Source organism: Trachymyrmex cornetzi, unplaced genomic scaffold (assembly GCF_001594075.2).
Source record: "Trachymyrmex cornetzi isolate Tcor2-1 unplaced genomic scaffold, Tcor1.1 scaffold83, whole genome shotgun sequence".
Taxonomy (NCBI): domain Eukaryota; kingdom Metazoa; phylum Arthropoda; class Insecta; order Hymenoptera; family Formicidae; genus Trachymyrmex; species Trachymyrmex cornetzi.
In genome coordinates this window covers 2312419-2333250 of record NW_017300169.1, presented here as the reverse complement: position 1 = coordinate 2333250, position 20832 = coordinate 2312419, and the positions used below count along the sequence as shown (strand labels likewise).

Below are 20832 nucleotides of genomic sequence, written 5' to 3'. Positions count from 1 at the left end.
TATATATATATATATATAAAAATTACAACCTACGTTACTCGTAAGACATCAACCAAAAACTTATTGCAAGATACCGGCCAATCAGTACAAAAGCGCCGATTCGGAGAATCGCTCAAGAGTTGCAAAACAATAAATATATCGATCTTCAATTATACTTCGTAAAAAAAAATTATAATTATATTTCGTCAGATAGTAAAAGTTAACATAAACAAGATAAGGCTGCGAGAATGTTACAAAAATCCGTTATTATAATTTTCAATATAATTTCACACATTCATGATTCTGATATTCAGAATGGATCCAAATCAGTTGTGAAAAAAGAGCACAGATCATCACATCGCATAAGTAAGGCTATTTCAACCGTTAAATTGCTAGAATTGTTCAAATTCTTACAATTAGTGAGAAAGGCTATTACAGCCGTTTTATACAGATGCATCCAAACTTTAGATCGGTACTGTATATGTGCATACATGTGTGTATAAATATAATTTTTACGCATTTCTATGAAAATAGATATAGAATTCATATAATAATTACGTTCGTATACTCGTGTTGGAAATATTTTATGTTATTAGTTTTAGTTACAGGGTGTCTATCGATCCTTGAATAACCTTAAATCCTGGAATTATCCTGAAATTTAATGTATTTTGAAAAACTTCTGAAAAATCCCTATAATTTTAGGACTGACCTGGAATTTTGTCATTCTTTCATAAAAAAAAATCGTATTATGAAAAACGAAAGAAATTAGAAGTATTTCCCGCGCTTGCGCAAGAACTATATCGATAACAATAAATTTTATGATCAATTTAGATGACATTTAAAAGCAAGTGCGGATATTAAAAATTAAACTAATAATTTAATAAAGCGCCAATAAATTAATAATTTCTTAAGATGTTTGTGATATGTTAATAAAAAGAAAAGTTGTATTTAGATATAAACCCTTTTTTAAAAATGCAATAAGACAAGTTACTAACAGAAAACTTAGATTTAATGTCTGTAATCGAATATAGCAGAGCAATCATCTTTTGTGTGTTGAATGTTCTTTTATTACTTATAAAGTATTAGATAATATTGTTCTAAATCCAAATTTGTTTACGTTTTAATTAATTCATCATATAAAATTTTAACTTGAATACAAAATATAATATATGTGAATCGATGAAAATGAATCAACTAATGAAAATTAATTGACCTAGAAAATTAGGATTTTTACCTAGAACGTTCTGGAATTATCCTTGAATTGATTAGCCAGATATCATTGAGCACCCTGTATTAATACTAGTTATTAATGTTATTAATAACTAGTTTTCATTAATACGAGTCAAATTAAAAAATTTAAATTGTTATTCCCCTTTTTATCAGTTCAAATAAAAAGAAATATTGATTCTTTCTAAATAAATGAAAAATATTACAATATTATATCGATTTTTAACTACTTTCGATAACGTATTATCAGAAGTCAATTCATTTTTATTTAATCAATGTTGTTTTAACTGTATAAGAGTGAGGACAAGTTGTTTATCTAAAAATTTTCCGATTGAGTACGAGTCGTCATGGCTTATCTAACAAAATGGGATGATAAAGTATTTCATATATATACATGTATGTTAAAAGACGTATCAAAAGCCAATGTGCTAGTCGGTGATGACGATGGTATTTGCAATCATTCTTACGTTCACCGTTTTGTACCATTTTTCCATTGGAGAATGTTTTCGCTCATGGCATCCGCATTTGACAAACGTAACTCGGTCTTTTGAACATGGACTGAATGAAACGACGTTCGTTACAACTCTGCCTCTATTTAATGAGACTACTACTCTGACGAATTTCACATATACATCGTCCACTCGCACAGGCAACTCGAGCGAGTTATTCAGCGATTCGTCGCAAGATGCACAACAATCCAGACAAGTGGACTGCTTCGGACTGGGAAAGACAGTCGCGGCGACTCTGGAGTGGTTCTTTAGAAGTAAACCTAATGGGAGTGACGCCTTGGACGTGCAATTTCTTTTGTCCTCTAGGAAACAACCTCACCGCGTACAAGTAGTGCTTGGCGAACAGTTCGGTTTAGAATGGACAGACTTTAAAATAGAACGCAGGACGGTGGTCATAGTACACGGTTTTCTGTCTCATGGTCAAGAAACATGGATTAGGGACATGGAAAAGGCATTACTCGAATGGGTGAGTCTATCGACTGCAGTCTCATTTTCTAAATAGTCACTCATTTTTTATGGAATCGTATATGATTGTATACAGGGTGATGTTAACGTGGTGATAATAGATTGGAGCGCCGGCGGTAATACGTGGAATTATTACAAAGCAGCGGTTAATACCAGAATAGTCGGATATCAATTATCAAAGTGCGTACGCAAAAAGTATATGTGATACATGGTAATTGGTAATTTGTCAGACAATGCAATAAATTCGAAAGAAGTTCTAAATGCCGCGACGCTTTCGAACGATTGTATTGCCTATGTATAGATTAATCTGCTAATGCTTTCTAAATGTCGACTTGTTCACCAAGATTTATAGAACACGTAACGAACGCTACAATCGCGCAGCCGGGCGTAAATAATTGGGGTCCTTTACATCTGGTAGGACATAGTCTCGGTGCTCACATTTGCGGATTTGCCGCAAGAGAACTGAAAAAAAGGCAGAACAAATGGACTGTGCAGAGAATCACTGGTTTGGATCCGGCGCAGCCATGTTTTCGCAAGGCTGATACATCTGTTCATTTACATAAAAATGACGCACCATTTGTCGACGTGATACATACAAACGGCAGATTACTCACGAGTCTGGGACTTGGTTTACCCGAAGCTATAGGTAGCTTGATTGAAACTTGATCCATCCATAGCTTATCGCGCGCACTTTTTTCTTTTTCTCGACAATGTATAACTTTGGAATCGTAATTCCCAAGAAGCTCGTTTATTTAATCTCTTAATCCTAATATCCTGTAAATAGGTCATGTTGATTTCTACCCGAACGGCGGTAAAACGCAACCTGGCTGTGTACGAACGTCATACTTCGATTACTTACCGATTCCTACAGCTGGTTAGTATAAAATGACTATTAACTAGCTAGTGCTAGTATAAAATGATTATCAACTAGTTAACTGGAACTAACAATAAGTAAAAAAAATTTGTTGTTACACTTGTAGCGATACAACGAGCGATATGTAGTCACGGACGTTCTTACGTCTATCTCACAGAATCTTTAACGTCTGCTACTGCGCGTAATTGCAGTTTCTGGGCACACCAATGGAATTTTACATATAGGCATTTTTTACAAATAATTGCGGAACCATGTGATGAAAACATTTGCTCGGAAATGGGCATTAGAGCAGAAATATACAATCAACGTGGAAGTTTTTTCGTGGCTACAGCCAGTACCAGTCCGTTTTGTGGTGTGTTGTAGTAATTGCATCAAATAATGACGTTATTATTTCATGATATTGTTACGCAATCATTTTGTTACAGCCAATAGCACTGATGTCATAGAAGAGATAAAAAAGCAATTGCAACAGGATTACTTTGGCCATACGGAGGATTAACAAATTGCGCACTGAAATGAACAACTTTTTTGTAAATAAATTAATTATATCAGTACTGGTAGAGTATACATATATACTTAATAATTTCTTATACATATATCTGGATATTTATAATTGATTGTTGATACAAATATATAATTATATATGTATACACAATACATACATAATTTTTTATATTTGCATGCGCGCGGTTTTGTCCTCTCATAAACAGTTTGTTTCGAGAGTTCGCACTTCGCTACATACTTTCACATGACTCATAAATTTTCAATAAATTACAAAGAAAAAATTATCATACACGCGCGCGCGTGTAACAATCTTGACTTTAAAAGTGAGATATATGTACATATACAGCATACTTGAAAAATAATATTCCCAAGCTGAAATATAGTGACAAAAGAAAAAATTGTAAATAAATACAATAAGCAATCATAATTTTTATAACGACAAATTAAAGAAATACACCAGTTATAAAGATTTGTATCAATATAATTTCATGCTAGGAAAGTAACTTTTCAGTAAGATAGATCATGCGATTAAACTTATATTGCTTATTTTTATAAGAATTATAGATATAATACGCACGATGAGTTAAAATGCATTGTCATCAGAATTAATAAAACTATTCGGAGTCGTAACTCAGACCGATCTTTTTCACAGTACGTTTTAACGATACGTATAAACAAGCATTAATTATTATATATAGTAGTAACAGAGTAACGATAAATGTATACATAGCGCAAAAAAAAAAATAATAACGACATGATTAAAATATTTCCACCAGACCTCGACACTAGATGTATTGAATGTGATGGTAACTACTATTTGGTATTCTCAAGTCATCTTTATGCGAACTTGTGATCGAATATCCTCGATATGTGCAAATATAAAGTAATCGTTGCATGTAACGTTATTGGCACATTATAATACTCTTATCTGATTTAACGAAGCCAGATGGAAACTCCTGTAAGAGGATACTATCATCATTACACGTGGTCGACGTCTCATCACGTTTTCTTTGAAATGTTAGTATGTATATATCTCCCTATGCATATCAATATAATGTGAAATCATTCACGTTTATGCTAATGAATGACTTGGACATAAGTGGCAGGGAATATACCGGTACGGCCTCTGCACTCGCCTATCCACCAGCCATCTGGCTGTTTCTGATGAACAGTTATCAGGTCTCCCGGACTAAGACTGAGCTCGTCATTTAGTTTCGCGGAATATTGGTAGATCGCTCGGCATTGCTCTGCGCGTTCAATCTTAGCTGAAGGTACTTCCGTACCATCAATTTGATTGTTGTTGTCTTCCGAGTGACTGCTAAACTCGTCGAAGTCACTAAAATCATCTTCGTCCGGTGGATTCTCTGAATTGCCGTCACCGGCAGTGCGATCATTCCAATCGCGAGTTTCGCCGTCCTGATCCTTGGTCAAATGCAACTCGAGGTCGTCGTCACTGTCCTGAACCTCGAAAGATTCATTCTTTGCCCAAGAAGGAATCTGCAAGGAGATCAGAGAATACAAGATCTTGCTTGTTTTATATGACATTTTCGATTTTATATTATATATATATATTGGGTTAGGGAAAAAGTTTCTTTACAACTTGGTAAAAAGATCTTTCCCAATCGATATCTTCGTTAAAAATGATCAAAATTTAAATTTAAAAAAAGGATTTTAAAGCTTGAAATCTCTACTTTCAAATGGTTACTACATTTTTTTAATTTATGTCAGTTTTGTAATTTTTACATATAAAAAACTACGAGCTGAAAAAAATGAAAAATTTTCTTTTCACTTTATAGTTGTAGCGTGCCCAAAAAAAATTTGAGCAAATTTTCGACTATCTATCGTGAAAGCTTGAAGTTTCCCCTACAAACTCATTTTTTTTAAATGTTCCTATGATTCTTTTGTACCCGAGTTACTCGCGAATTAAGTAAAAAGGAACATTCTGATTTTATTGCTTGTAACTCCATTAAAAATCATCATATTGCAATTAAAAATACAGATACTTAAAGCTGAAACGTTGCTCTGTCAAATGGTGTAATTGTCAATTTTTAAAAAATAGAATATATGGGTTGCTAAAAGTCCTCTATACCAACTTGTAAAAAGACTTTTTCTCTAACCCAATATATTAAAGTTCAGGATTACACTGGAACCTCTTATAGTACGCAATTCTCAACATAATAACGAGATTGTTCCCACTTCACTTCTAAACTAATTCTGAAGTATCCTATTAGGCGGTTCTATTGGTATCCTCAAGGAATTTTGTGCGCTATTTCATCCGTGATTAATTCAACTGCCCCTCACAGTTTGAAAAGTTAGTCTTGAAAATACTATACCTTGAGAACACTTTGCTGCAAACCCTGCTTGTCTCTCGAAACTAAAATATGGTCCGATAAGGGATGTTTGATTCGTTTGCTACCCTCCACTTCAGCGAGCGTACCACTGACTTTATACCTAGCCGCTTCCAAGTACAACAACATTGAACGCATCTGCGGAAACGTATTTATTTTTTATATCGCGCGCCTGTATTTATTGTTAGTACAAAATAATAACTCTGACTATAAGCCTGTAATTTTGGCTGAACTTTTGCATCAGTTCATCTTTTTTCCTTTTCTCTCCAGCAAGAAAGAAGAGAAAGAAAGATGAACTAGTGCAAAAGTTTAGCCAAAAAGAGTAGGCCTTATGTCAGATTAACGATAAATGCACCATGCTCGACATACGTACGTGATTTAGTTTATCCGTTACGTTTTGTGTGCTTTCGTCCGCCGCAAACGCTGGAGTCTTAACGAAAGCTCGGTGTAATGTTTCCAGGCCTTCTCTACCTCGTCTTTCTCGCTCGAGATCTTGCCTTATCAGATGCAGCACCCTCACCAATGCCTGTTTTCGCCGTTCGCGGTTCATCGCTAAAGTCACGTGTTCGGCGTAGAAATCCGGCAATAATTGTTCCGCGTTCGTCACATCGTGATTATCCATTCGGCGTACGAGATTTTTTAGGATCTCTAAGTCCTGCGACACGTTGCAACTGCGCACGGGCGTTAGTAAGCGATCGACGCTCTAAGAAAGTATATTTGAGAAACATTACTTTAAATACGAAGCGTCACTACGGTCTGAATGTTAAGATGTTGAGAACTATTATATATATTTATTTAAATGAATTAATTTCAAAAATTGTAATTGCGTGCCGATATGGTTGTCGGACTTTTAACGCAATCAATCTGAAATATTAATAATCCCAAATTTTCCAAATTTAATCTTAAAAAACTGTGATAAACTTATTGCGAAAAATATTGCCTCGGCCGGGAGTCGAACGGATCTCTTGCATTCCGTGCGAGAGGCCTAAGCCTTTAAATCACCGAGATAATCTTATTATCGTATATTTGAGAAATTCAAATTATATCTTTACGATAAGTAAAAAATACAGTTGCATGGTGCGTAATCGCGCGATTATTTCGATCGTTTGTAATGTTCGTATATTACCTGCTGCAATCGCGGCGCGAGCGCCTGCAAGTGCGTCAAGTACACGTTGGCGAGGTCTTTTAGGGCGCTCAGTCGTTCCTCCTCGAGCAATTCCATCTGCTTCGCGCCTTTCTTCATCGTGCTCTCGTACTCGAGCCTAGCTCTCTCGGCTCTCACGCTGACCGTGTAGAATTCGGTGTCCGCTCGTCGCGAAGAGTCCTCGGCTTTCCTTCGTCTAGTCTCCAGTTTGCTCGCTTCTTTCTCCGTAACGTGATGACTCGACGTCGACGACCTATTGTTGCTCTGCTGACTTTGACTGATGGTCTGCAACCGCGCCAAATCCTGCAACCTCTCGTTCTCGCGCGCGCACGCAAAGCTCTGCTTTTTACTCTTTGCCGCTATTCCACGCCATTCTTGCAGCGACTTGGATGCTTTGTCCACCGAATTTTCGATGCTCTTTCTCGATCGGCCCTGCGTCTCCGCTACACCCACCTGTGTGTTACATATATGTGTTATCCTTTTATTCCTTTCGTTTTTCGATTCAATTCGTTCAATGCTATTACAAGATTGAATCTTTTCGGTTGCAAGTAATGCGAGTTTCCGCAAAGAGAAAGTCAACTTTATGTATTTATCTGCGCATATATATATATATATGATGTAATGTAGTAATGTCACGTCTCAAATTTTTGTCATTTTAATATTTGTGATCTGATTCGATGCACTTTTCGCCAGCGAAATATAATTCGTGTACGATATAAAAGAATCAACCCAGATAACACAAAGTCTAAAATTGAGATATAAAACTTCAAAACGTTTTTTAGACATCTAACGTCTTGAAGTTTTATATCTCAATTTTAGAATTTGTGTTAGCTGGGTTGATGCCAAAGATGTCTTATGTCCCAATTTTGGACACTTTGTGTTGTCTGAAAAAATATCAAGGTAAATTTTCTTTGGGCGATTTTAATTTTGTCGTTTTGCAATAATCGTGTCCGATCGTGACGTTGCGTAAGTACACGGTTGCGCATCCAGTCTTTTTCACGCGGTCTTCTGATCATCGTAATCATCTCCCTAGACTCGGACTTACTCTGAGCGGTTTGGCAAGTTGTTCGCTTAACGCGATGCCCCATAACCGATGTGCTTCCGCTGCAGCCTCCATCTCCTCGCCGACACACCTCCACGCCTCGTTCACACCTCCGTTGCTATTACCACCTGTATTATGAAAGAGGAGATCCATACTTACAATTAGAAGAGACGATTGCTACGGGCACCGTCTGTATTTCGCAACGCGCCAACACACTGCGTTCTCGTTGATATTTACTACACATATACTACTCAAAAAGATAAACCGGAGCCTCATACCAACAAGGAGAGACTACGCTCTACTCTTCACCGATTTTGATCAAACTTGCAGCAATGTTAGAGAAGCCTATCAAATGAACACCTGAAAGTCGTTCCCGCTAATGGGCCTTAGAAGCCGAGCAATAAGCATTTAAAAATATATCAAAAAATCTGAAAACAGTCTAATATCTCGGAAAGCATGCATTTTTAAGAAAAATGTCTTATACAAAATTGGTAGGGTTTAATGAGATGTATTTACTGGCTTTATTGGTTTTCTTGGGAGGTATCGTCAACCTTGACTTGACCTTGGCGATGCCACCTAATGGTCAAACCAATAAAACCAGTAAATACATTTTATTAAACCTTACCATTTAAGACATTTTTCTCGAAAATGCATACTTTCCGAGATATTAGACTGTTTCCAGATTTTTAATATATTTTTTAATGCTCGTTACTCGGCTTCAGAGGCCCATTAGCGGGAACGGCTTTACAGGTATTTATTTGATAGGGTCCTCTAACATCGCTGCAAGTTGATCAAAATCAGTGAAGAGCAGAGTGTAGCCTCTCCTTGTAAATTTAATAAACAGATAAGACTGCAGACAATAAGAAAAAGAGAGTAAAATTTCTTCCTCCTAAAGCTAAATTTTGTCTTTTCTTTTATTAAAACTTGCGATTACTATGTTTGCGCATCAAGTCTATAAATATACATATGTATAAATTGTTAATTTTCAATATTTTTGATGAAGAAAAAAGTCAAGAGATACTCATTATTAATAATTTTTGCAAAAAAAAAATTTCGCATTAAACTCTCATGTATTATTAAATAGAAACAGTTGCAATTGTTTACGCCTGATTATCGATCAAATGTCCTATACTAACGCGATGGGCGCATAAAATTAATTTGTACCGAAAAGAACCGATAATCACCTTGATCTTTGGCGCAGGCTTTTGTCAGCTTGCTACTGAGTTTGCTCAATCCTTTCGCATACGTAGCTTCCAGTTCGGCTCTGAAACGTATTTTCACAATTTCTCATTGAAAAATTCGCATGTGCGACGAACGATGGGAAAAAACGTTTAAAAAATACCTTTCATGAAGAATCGATGCCAAGTCCTTGCAAAAGTCGCCTCCTTGTTTGACATATCTTCGCACATCCTCGAAACCGCCTTGTCCTCCCTGCATGTTACAAGAACGAAATTACATAACGATAAGACAATAAGTTATTTAATATTTATATAAAAAAAAGAAAAACCAAGAAAGAAGCAAAAGAATTTTTTCAGAAAAAGTATCATTTTGTTACATTTTTTTCTCATCATGATAATTCTGGTAACGATAAATTGATATATATTTTTTTCTATCTTCAGCATCATAACAGTCTTTTTATAACGTATTTATATTAAATAACCATGGAAAGCATTGCGTATTAAAATTTAAAAGAATATTTTGTACATTGCATACAATAAAATTTTTGTATTAGGGTTTTTTATTCTACTTTATCTCTCTTTAGGATATGATATGAAAGTATTGTACAGTGATTGTGAGACACCCTATATATATACATATATATACTTGTATAGTATGTAAGAAATACTATTTAAATATTTGTATATATTAATAGCAGTTGTGCTCATTTTCTCCTTTATTTTCTTATTATTAAATTCTTTTGTATCTTAATAGATGCGCAGCATCAACTTGAATAAAATATTGTCGTATCCTAGAGAGAGGAAGTTTCTTTTCTCCAAGGCTCGTCCCGGAAGCAGTTACGATAAAATCATAAACACCGCAGCTATAATGGAAAGGCGTTTTATTCGTGCATGATAAACGTTCCCGTGGCTATCGAATATCGCACTTCTTTTCGTCTGCCGCGCCAAGGTGACTGACACTTGATTCGAATTAAAGCTTAATCACAGCCCGAGGTACCCGGTGAAAGTAAGCGTTGACTCGCTTGTAAGTAAACCTTGAGGAAAGTCGAAAGAGCTGTATTATATGTGCTAATTAACTAGGATGTATACAGGATGTCCTATAACTTTTGATTAATATTTCTAGCAGTAAAAGAGGATGACATTTTAAATTAAAAGTTTCTTTTCCAATTTTGGCTCAGATCGTTATTTACAAAGTCAATAAAGTTGCTCAATCAGATTACGCCCACCTGGAGTACGTAGGAGTGCAAAATGTTATAAGACTCCCCATACGTACTGTACATTATCTCGATTAAAATTTGATTTCAAATAAATACAAATCAATAGTTATTAGAATTTGACTGGTTAACTTGTGTCAAATCTTATATTTATGATATTACATAAAAAATAAATTCATACGTTTCGACTCTTAATATGATCCTTTTCAATGAATAGTCTAAAACAACGCTAATTAATTACGCTAACTAATTAATTACATCTATCGCTTGTATTAAAAAATGTTATTATAAATCGCTTGTATTATAAAATTTTATTATAATTTTTCATATAAATACACTGAAAAAAATTTACTAAATTTTAGTAAGTATTTGTTTCAATAATACTAACGAAATATTTACTGAATGTAAACACATATTTATTTGATTTTAGCATAACTTTTTTATTTTAAGTAAATACTTATTTATTATAAGTACATATTTCGTTAGTACTATTAAAAAAAATATTTATTAAAATTCAGCAAATTTTTTTTCAGTGTAAATAAATAAATAAATAATCTACCTATTTATCTACTTATTTATTGATTTATTCATTTATTTGTTAATTAATATGAAAAATTATAATAAAATTTTAATCGAGAGAATGTACAGTAAGCGCGAAGAGCTCTATGGCATATTGCACTCTTGCGCACTCCGGCTGGGCGTAATCTGATTGAGTAATCTTTAATCGTTAATAACTCGGTAAATAATGGTCTGACCTAAAATTGGAAAAGAAACACACACACTTTTAAAACGTTCAAAATGTCATCCTCTTTTACTCCCAGAAATATTAATTGAGAGTTATAGGACACTCTGTACATACGAAGATATGATAAGTTTTTACAATATTGGTATAATATATCATATAATGTAGGACTGTAACGAAAGAAATCAGAATTAGTCATCGTGTGTTTGTTAAGTACACATTGGATCGTGCTTAAATAAAATTCATTTGACGATTTCAATAACAGAAAATCACCTTTCTACGAAGTTATTGAAGCATGGCGCGTTAAATACGATTGATAATTCAAAGTCGGTCAAACGAATTGAGTTCTATGTCGTCGATAATTACGTTCTAATGCGAACGACGTATATTTAAAAAAATTCAAAACGCAGCCATTGAAGATGAGATTTATAAATTGTTTGCTTCAAATATTTACAATGTAAAAATAAGAAGTAAAAAGTGATATCTAAATCAATTTTAAACGACGGATTATCATTAGCTAGCTACAATTTCACATAACGTATAAAAAATTTTCATTTATTAAAATATTCTCGAGTGAGAACGAGTTGTCGAGTTTCATCGATACAAACTCGACATCTAGTCATAATGTACAATCATGTTACATAATATCTCTCTAGTGGTGGTAGTAGAAGTAATAGTAATAGAAATATTAGAGTCGGCAAGGACATATTACATTTCTGTCATTCGCATGTCTATGCATATTCTCGCGATTATAACGTGTACAAGTTATGCAAGATATTAAAAAGTCATTCGCACTGACTTAAAATCTTAGTAAACGAATCAGGAATATGAAATATTCCTCTAATAAATTTGGCGCGTTTTTTCTAAATATAATTGACAATTTTCCAGTTGTTAACATATTTTTCTTAGTTGCGTTTTTTTCCATTTTTCATATTTTTCTTGTCGTTGTAACGATAAATAAACGAATCGCGTATTATCTATAACGCGTTTTTGCGCTGTTGATCGATTTCAAAGAGCTACTCTTTCAGAATCGATATTACCGATAAAGTTTCAGAGATTTCGATCTGATAATTTGATGAACAAAGTAGGAGATACGGAGATCTTGCAAGAACATAGTAATTTTTTTTTTTAAGAATCGTTATATAGTATCTATTTCTTTATCTGTGTATTGTGTACGGAAAGACAATGATGAGTTTTGTATACAAAGTAAAGCATTTGTTTTTATGAATTGAAGTTACTATTTATAATTTTTAATGCAAATTGTTAAATGACTGCACAATTTCGCGAAATATACTTTCGTTAATAATATCAACAATATCCGTCATTTTCGAAGTCACGCAATAAAATCTCACGTTAGATTTGTGTAAAATACCTGCGATCGATACGCACATCGATTGTCACGCAATAGAACATCTGTTTTATTTGTGACGCGACTAACAAAATGACGGAGCAACTTTCTATAGACTCAATCTAAATTTTACCGAAAGCGTTTCTTATGGCAATTTGCCATTTACATTTATACTTCTCGGCATTTCGTCAAGAGAAAGCTAACAATAACGTAAACCATAATCGCGTTTAATCATATTAGATGTTAAAAAAATTATTAGATATTAAGAAGCGCGCACCTTCCTAGCAAATAAGCTGATGTTATTTATCGTTAAAATTTTGATGTTAAAATGACGTCTTTAACAGAATAATATCAAAATAATTACAAATAATATCAGTTTGTTTGATGGGTAATTTCTCGATACATTTATTTCATATTAAGATGACAACCACTTAAAGAGTGAAAGATTTCTGCATCAATTTGTAATAAATCAAAATCTATTTTATATTACGAGCTCATCTCAAATGTTGTATTAATTCTTTATAGGAAAAGATTGTTTTGCGCTCTAGTGCAGACTACATATATACATGTAATAAAACAAGGGAAGGTGTATTAGTAGAATGAGATAAATTTGTATACATGAGAAATTTCTAGAGTCGGCGATACGGCGAAAGTTGTAATCAGTTTAGTTAGTGAATTGATAAAATGTCACGCATGGGGAAAAACACTTTCATATATGTATATCCACTAGTTTCGCTAATTTTTTTACTAGCAACAATTTATCTTGGATAACGTCTTCTCGTTTTATTGTAATGTAATTATCAGTCCGACATGTATCCGTTCAATTAGCAGGTAATAATTAAACGTGTGATCAATAATCGATTTGCCAAGCGACAGCTTCATCTTTCAACTGAATGTGTTTTATATTCGTAATTTTAAAACGTTGATCATTGTTCGTTTCATTACAATAGTATTAAGAGACAATAAAATCCTAGTGTTGATTTGTAGATAACAATTCATGTATAAGGAATATAAAAAATGTATGTATGTTACATTTATATTCATATAGAAATCAGCGGGAAAAATTTCGCCGTTTTTCTATCTCTGTAAATAGAATATTCGCATATTCGCAGGCGACATGAAATATATATTTTTTTAATTTTCTTAATATTTAGGTTATTGTAAACTGCATGAAATATAAAAAGAAACAAAAAAAATGAGCACGTAGTCTTACTAGTAAAGATACCGTCTAAGTAGCACAGCAACATCTGCAAAGCGTTAAAAGCGCTTAGTATACACTTTTTTTAGCGCTTTTTTAACGATTTATGGGCGCTGTGAGCTACTCTCTCTCTCTCTCTCTCTCTCTCTCTCTCTCTCTCTCTCTCTCTCTCTCTCAAGCGGTTTATATAATGAAATAAAATTTCGTTTGGAATTTCTACCTGTTTCTCTTGCTTGCGCTCTCTCAAAAATATTTTAATACGTCGTTATACCATGAAAAAATAGGTTCATATATATAATAATAAATGCAATTATATGCATTCCCAGGTAACAATCGAGATGAAACGAGTTGGTGTAGTTATTACCAATTTGGACGATTGAAAGGTTAATCGATACTTCGATTATAGTAGGTCGATGACGACAAATGGGCGTGCACTTGCAACAGGTGGTTTATTTCCACTCACTTACAATGAACAAGTGCGCGAGTCAATGACCAGTCGATAACCATTGAATTTATCATATTATAGCGTAATATGCATTTAGTCGAGATCTACATAACATTTCTGAAATATATCACCATCATGGAACTTGGCTCACTTATTGGGCCAATTCAATTTTAATAATTTATTCGCGCGTGGCAATCTCGCGTTTTAAATGTCAATACAAGTTCGATCGAAAAAATATATATGGCACGATTACATAAAACCAACTACTTAACCAGTAGCTCAATGTGAATGTCTCTTCACTCGCATCCTCGATTACGTTAATACGAGAATTTCTGCGTGTAAATTTTCAAACGAAACATGCTTTTATATTTCGTCATATCAGATAATTTATCTATCATATTTATCGTTCGACAAAGAAACTTTCATCGCCACGAGCGTTGCTTTGAGTCAGTAGCTCGTGACCATCAGTCCGTTAAATTGTCATGCTCTAATTTGGTAATAATACCAGAAGTCATCAGAAATACGGACAATAAAATGCAGATAAAAATGCATTTCACTCGAATTCTACATAACAATTGCACTATATCTTGTATGATGGTTTGCGCGATATTTTTACAAAATTAAAGTTAAAATAAATGAATCGTAAGCAAAGCTGAATTTGCATTGAAGATGCTGACCTGAGAAATCTTAACAAAAATTATTAATCGTGGTAACAATTATATCGTACATCGCTCGATGTTGTTCGGAGAAACTTGTCAACTTCTGTGCCACACTATTGAAAAATCCACGGTCAAATGTATAAGTCACAGAGAAACAGTGTCCTGTTCCTCACAGTCACATGTCTTTAAATATACAGCTTACACGCATATGCGATCTTCGAGACACACATGAGAACACGTAGGGAAGACGGTCAAGCGTGTATGTGCGCGCGCGCATATGTATGTGTGTAAAACAGAGTTGGCTATTTTCTCCGTGTAACTTTCCCACACTTTCCATGCTTTGCTTTTGCGATGCTTCAAGACATGCTCGTGCTTGGCCGCTTAGCGCCATTTCTCTTGGACAGTCAATAAATCTCTCGATCGGACAAACGGCCTGTAAAATTTCAACTTGGGGAAAGCAGAATTAGAAAACGATGAACTGAAAAATGAGAGACGAAGTAAAAAACAAAGATTTTTTTTCGAAATTGGCATGGCTTGATTTTGTATTTTATATAATTACGTGTAAATATATTAATTATTAAACATATATATGTATATACACATACAGAAATATGATTGAGATATTATATTATATTAGAATATTAGATATTAGAACATTTTTTCTGATTAATCATTCTGGACACACTGAAAAAATTTTGGTCATTTTTAGTCCAATGAATAATCGTTAATCAATGTCCAACTTAATGTAGTTAATTTATTGATACAATAATTGGATTCATTTATATAACTATATATTCACTCTTGCAATGAATTCTAGTAATAGTTTTATAAAAAAAAAAACCTAAATCATTATGAGAATTCGTTGGATCAATTTTTATTATTTTTTCATAATTTAATGAATATTTTATTGTATTTACGTACAGTTTTGGTTCAATGATATTAAGTTGAGTAAATATCCATTATTTTATAAATTCTTGTTATAAAAATTTTAATAACGAGATACACACAAACATATTTGACGAATAAATCTTTTTATACAACGTCAGAGATGCAGAGGTCAGAGAAGTAGGAATTGGACTTCATAAAACGCACGCACACACAAAAAGAAATGTTTCGTGCATAACAAATTCGCGTAAATAATATGTAATGACTTGATAGATCAACAAAAAGCATTCTAAACACGTCAGAAAAGTCTGTTGTACAGATGAAAGCGATTTTCGATGAAAATGTCATCGCTGAAAGCAATATGTGAAAAGAAAGCAGACATTTAATTTTTTCCTGTTGATTCTAAGTGTCGCTGATTTATCGCGCATGCATCTCATCGAAATGGCTACTTTATATTTATTGTAAAATATCTGTGGAAATGTGGTAATATCGTTTAGATAGCCGGTAATGGACGTGTCATGACTAGTAAAACATGTTAAGCATGTGATTTGACAAGAAATTTTTTTCTTTTTCTCGTAAAAGATTTCTTCTTCTTAAATGAAAATAATGAATACTTTATGTATGTATTTATATATGTTCGATGGTAACGTAACATTTAAAAGATATCTAAGAAACGTATTTTATAAATTTGCGTTACGAAATTCATTTTATTGGACTCTACCAAACTCTATCAACAAACTTACTCATCGTGTCCTAATAAGATTATTAACAACTTCACACGTGCCGATATTAATCCACATCCATTGTTGCGTCGCGTTAGTAAGTTAGTTACAAACTTTGTGGTCCTATCCGTTACAAGCGCGATGTGCACACTCCTATTAATTTTAATGAGATTATTCAAATATCAGTGATGTGTTTCTGTATTCGAATGCACGCGCGTACGGGTGTCTATATTTCACATCCGGAATTCGCTTTAGAGCGTCAATGAAAACACACATGCACGCATATAAACATCGACTACATCCTTTAGTCCCGTTCGTACACGCGTATCTAATCTTTTCATTTCTTTCTAGTTTTCAAGAGTGCGTTATGTTCGATCGTATTGTCGCAAGTGTTCAACATGTCAGTGTCATGACAAGTGCACAGACACCAGTGATCTTAGCAGTGAGAAAGAAGCAATAAGAGCGCAAGTACCTCGTCGGACTCGTAGGTTTGCAATAGATGAGTCGAGGCCATTAACCCTCTAATTGAGCCGAGCATTCTCCTCTTAATCAGACTACTTTTCCCACCGTGATCCCCCGACGCTTCGGCATCACTGGTCCCCGCCATCATCGTCGTCATTGTCGGCACTGTCGCCATCGTCGTCGCCGTCGTCGTTGGTGTCGTTTTCATCTCGTCGTTCTCTGTCACATGTGAGCATAGTTTATCCATGCTCAAAGATCCTGGCAACTGTAACTTTGTCCTGTCGCTTTCCAAAATGTTGTCCGAACTGGCCGTCTTTCTTCGCAGGTTGCCGCGCAATCTTCTCGTTCTGTTCGCTGACATCTTCCCCGAATCGGGCGATGCTGACATTGGTCTCTCCGTGTCATCGGAAACGTTCGCTTCCTCCGACACCGACGATAGACCAAACTCCTCCACTCTGGTGATCGAACCAGACTCCTGGGTGTGAGCTCGCGTTAGATCGTAGAAGCCACGCTGCTTGCTCTTAGATGTTCCCGTGGGAGTGGCACAATTGCTTCGCACCTTGATGCGAGAATTTTCAATAAAAAATCGATCGAGATAAATGAAAGAATCTGAAATCTTGGTAACTTGTATCGCATTGTTCAACTCGTATTTAGGATGTTTGGAAAAATATATGTAAAAAAATTAGAGAACAGGAGCAAAAAAGTCCATATAAGGTTTAATTTAAACGTCAAAGTTTTGAAGTAATGAATTATATAAAATATAAATTTTACGTTTCTGGACCGAAAATTTCTCGCTCTTAATTTTCCATATTAAGTAACACTATAAACGTATTAATAGTACATTAGTTAAAATTATCTCAAATTTAAAGAACTTGAATGAATACAATTGGTTTCTAAATTTTATCTGCTATTTGTGTTTACCTACTATAAAGACCGTACGTTTAATGCCATCTCTTGAGAATCAGATAATATAACTAGTATGTTATCAATCTAGTTTCCTTACATTCGACCGATTTTAACTAATGTTTACTATAATCGTGCCAAGATTTCTTATCTTTTCTTTCCTCTTTTTTTCGGCACTACCTCGGGACTGAGCGCGCCAACCGCTTGCAACTTGGCGTGCCTGTTGACCACTTGGCCGATCCTGGTCTTCTCCTCTCGCAGCCAGCTACGCATCCTACCCCAAGCCTTGCCCAGTCGTCGCTTCTGCAACTTCAGTCGCTTGCTGCGGCTCGAATCACCACTCTCCGACAACGCCGCCTCGTTCGGGCACTCCGGATCCGAATACGAGCCCGACATCGACGCTATGCCGGCGTCGTAACCGTCGCTATCTGACGCGCCGTAGCTTCTTCTGCCAGATTTGAGCGATCTGGTAGAACGTTTCATCTGATCGCGTTGTTGGTTCTTATTCTTCTCAGGTGGAACAATTATATTCGTGCTCTTGCAGTTTTCTTGAGCGGGATTGCAGATTGGCATCTCTTTCTCTTGCAAATCGTTCGAAGACACGTCCTTGCGTGTTGATTTCGGCACGTCGTAAAGATCCTGGCAAATCGTTGGTAATGAGGGCTCACCCGAATTTATTTCCTTATCATGCCCGGTTCGTTCTAAGGGAGCTTGATTATTTTCTAGAACGGCGCTTTTAGGATGATCATACAGCTGATTTCCTGAGAAATCAGTTTGATCGCTCGTGTCAACCTCCAGAATAACGATCTCGTCGTCGTTCTCGTGAACATTCTCATCGGCGCGCAAAAAACTAAAACTGATGGTCGGCACTCCATCGGCGTCCGTCTTCACCGTCGTGGTGGCATTCAGTTCCATAGTACTGCGTCTCTTCCCATCTCGAGTCCTCGAGTCGTTTACGCGAAACTCGGGATTTACTTCGAAACTGCAAGGCCTGACATCCGCGCGAACTTTACTCGATCTATTCACGACGACCTCCGCGTTGTTTCGCGACGACGCCTTGTCCACGGCGTCGACGTTATCGGAAGACTGCGAGAGTCTTCCAGCGAGAGGTCCCATCGTCGTGTCTTTTTCCGAAACATTGTCTTTCGATGACAAGACTTTCGTATCTCCTTCTAAGGACCTGGCCATCCTTTGTTCAACGAGCCTTATTCCCATCTCATTATCGCAGGTTCTTTTACGGTCTCCCGCTTCGTCATTTTTGATAATGTCGCGTTTCGTCTCATCGCGGAACTCACGACAATGTACGATTATCGGCGTCGGGACGTCGTACCACGTTGCCGTCGCGATACTCGTGACGCCACTGTTCAAGGTCGAACTCTTCGCGGGAGTTCTCAAAGCTGTCAAAACGTGTCGCACCTCATTCATCTCCGCTATATATAGATATGTATATATACACAGGATGTCCCAAAAATCTGGATACAGTCGAATATCTCAAAAATAAATGCAATTTCGAAAAAAAGGTTTAGACAAAAGTTATAAGGCTTAAAAAAACGCATTGGACGGTAATATCCATTTGACCTTGGGTGACATTGCTCCAGGATTTTTTTTAATGAAACTGTATATATATATTTTTTTTCTTCTTTTAATTTTTCCTTCCGTTATGACGTTTAGTCCTTCTGGAATCGGTTTTCGAGAACTATCATTGCGAAACCGTTTTAAACCGATATTAAATGACGATCGAATTACTGATCAAGTTGAAAAATAATCACCAAGCGAAACATGTTTCAAAAATGTTGCTCTACTTGTCACGTTATCGTAAACGGATACGAACAACTACTCGTTGTACTAGTCGTTGCAACATCGAAGTAGCTTATGTCCAATTCGCTTCCTCGTTTCTTCGAGTGAAGGAAAAGATCTTTTGAACTTCGACATTAATTTCCATTAATTTGTCGAAGGAAGCGACGATCAATTTATTCTGTATCTGCATCAATGGTGAGAGTAATCAATACCTCGGCGCTGCATCTCGTTGATGAGGATCTGAATTTTTCTTTATACGAAAATAATCGTGTATATAATAGTCTGGTTGTGATTCCAGATGGCACTTTTATGGCATCCTATTATGCGTTTTACTTTGCAAACGTCTTCCTTTATAGCACGCACAAACTTATATCACACAAACTTATATCACTTTCAAGGCAAAGTTCTCCATGTTCTATTTGTCACAAGCCGAGCGAGTTTGTTTTCGTTTATTGCGAGGCTTAATTTCACCCTCGATTGCGACTTCTCTGTATCTTATAAATTTTTCTTATCGTAGAAATAATCGGTGAAATCTAAATTTATATATTTCAAATTTTGTTTATACATATAAAGAATACTGTAGCCAAACCTTGAAATTTTCACATTCTGTATCTCTTAAACCATGTTCCAAATATACTCGTTACAAATTTTGCACCTTCTAACTTATATCGCACGTATAACCGTTTATCGCAAACATGTATTTCTTACGTCTCATAAATTTGACTAACAGCGAGAATACTGGCAAAACCTCAAATTTATCTGACAATTTTTATAATCGAGAAAAAAAATTATGTCGACTACAATTGTCAATTTTTGTTTATTATCACGTTGTTAGATATCGACGAAGAGCTTTATGAAACGGCGTAACAATAACGTTTTGCGATGCCACCGCCGCGCCTCGAAATCGACAATTTCCCACGGATCGAATATCGATACGATGACAAGAAAAAATGTGCAGATCAATATAGAATAAATTTGTTGAATAGGTAGGTATATGTCAGATTTCGCGTTGCTGTCTCCTCGCCTTTACCATACTTGGCGTCATCAACTCGACGCGTACGTGGCTCGTGCGACTCGAATGTGGAAGCGGCGCGACGCGGCCGCGGCGATATCGCGAGCGATAGACTCGAAGAAACGGAGTCGCATTTGCTCGCTCATCCGAGAATTACAAGCACGCGCGTAAGTAT

General features: G+C 35.5%; 2 protein-coding genes across 2 annotated transcripts; one reads left to right on the top strand and one right to left on the bottom strand.

Moving 5' to 3' along the window:
• The first annotated feature begins 1540 nt into the window (after positions 1-1540).
• Positions 1541-3620, top strand: LOC108768730 (pancreatic lipase-related protein 2). Its single transcript, XM_018519272.1, has 6 exons — positions 1541-2181; positions 2257-2360; positions 2525-2826; positions 2965-3054; positions 3161-3406; positions 3480-3620. The coding sequence occupies exons 1-6, from the start codon at positions 1645-1647 to the stop codon at positions 3551-3553; spliced, it is 1353 nt and encodes a 450-aa protein (XP_018374774.1). The 5' UTR covers positions 1541-1644; the 3' UTR covers positions 3554-3620.
• A 435-nt stretch (positions 3621-4055) lies between these two features.
• Nost (Nostrin) lies at positions 4056-19273 on the bottom strand. Its single transcript, XM_018519346.1, has 9 exons — positions 18029-19273; positions 16956-17504; positions 9435-9523; positions 9277-9356; positions 8096-8220; positions 7033-7503; positions 6280-6609; positions 5892-6044; positions 4056-5055 (listed from the first exon to the last, which is right to left on the bottom strand). Exons 1-9 carry the CDS (start codon positions 19271-19273, stop codon positions 4636-4638), a joined length of 3462 nt encoding a protein of 1153 aa, XP_018374848.1. The 3' UTR covers positions 4056-4635.
• Positions 19274-20832: the final 1559 nt, after the last annotated feature.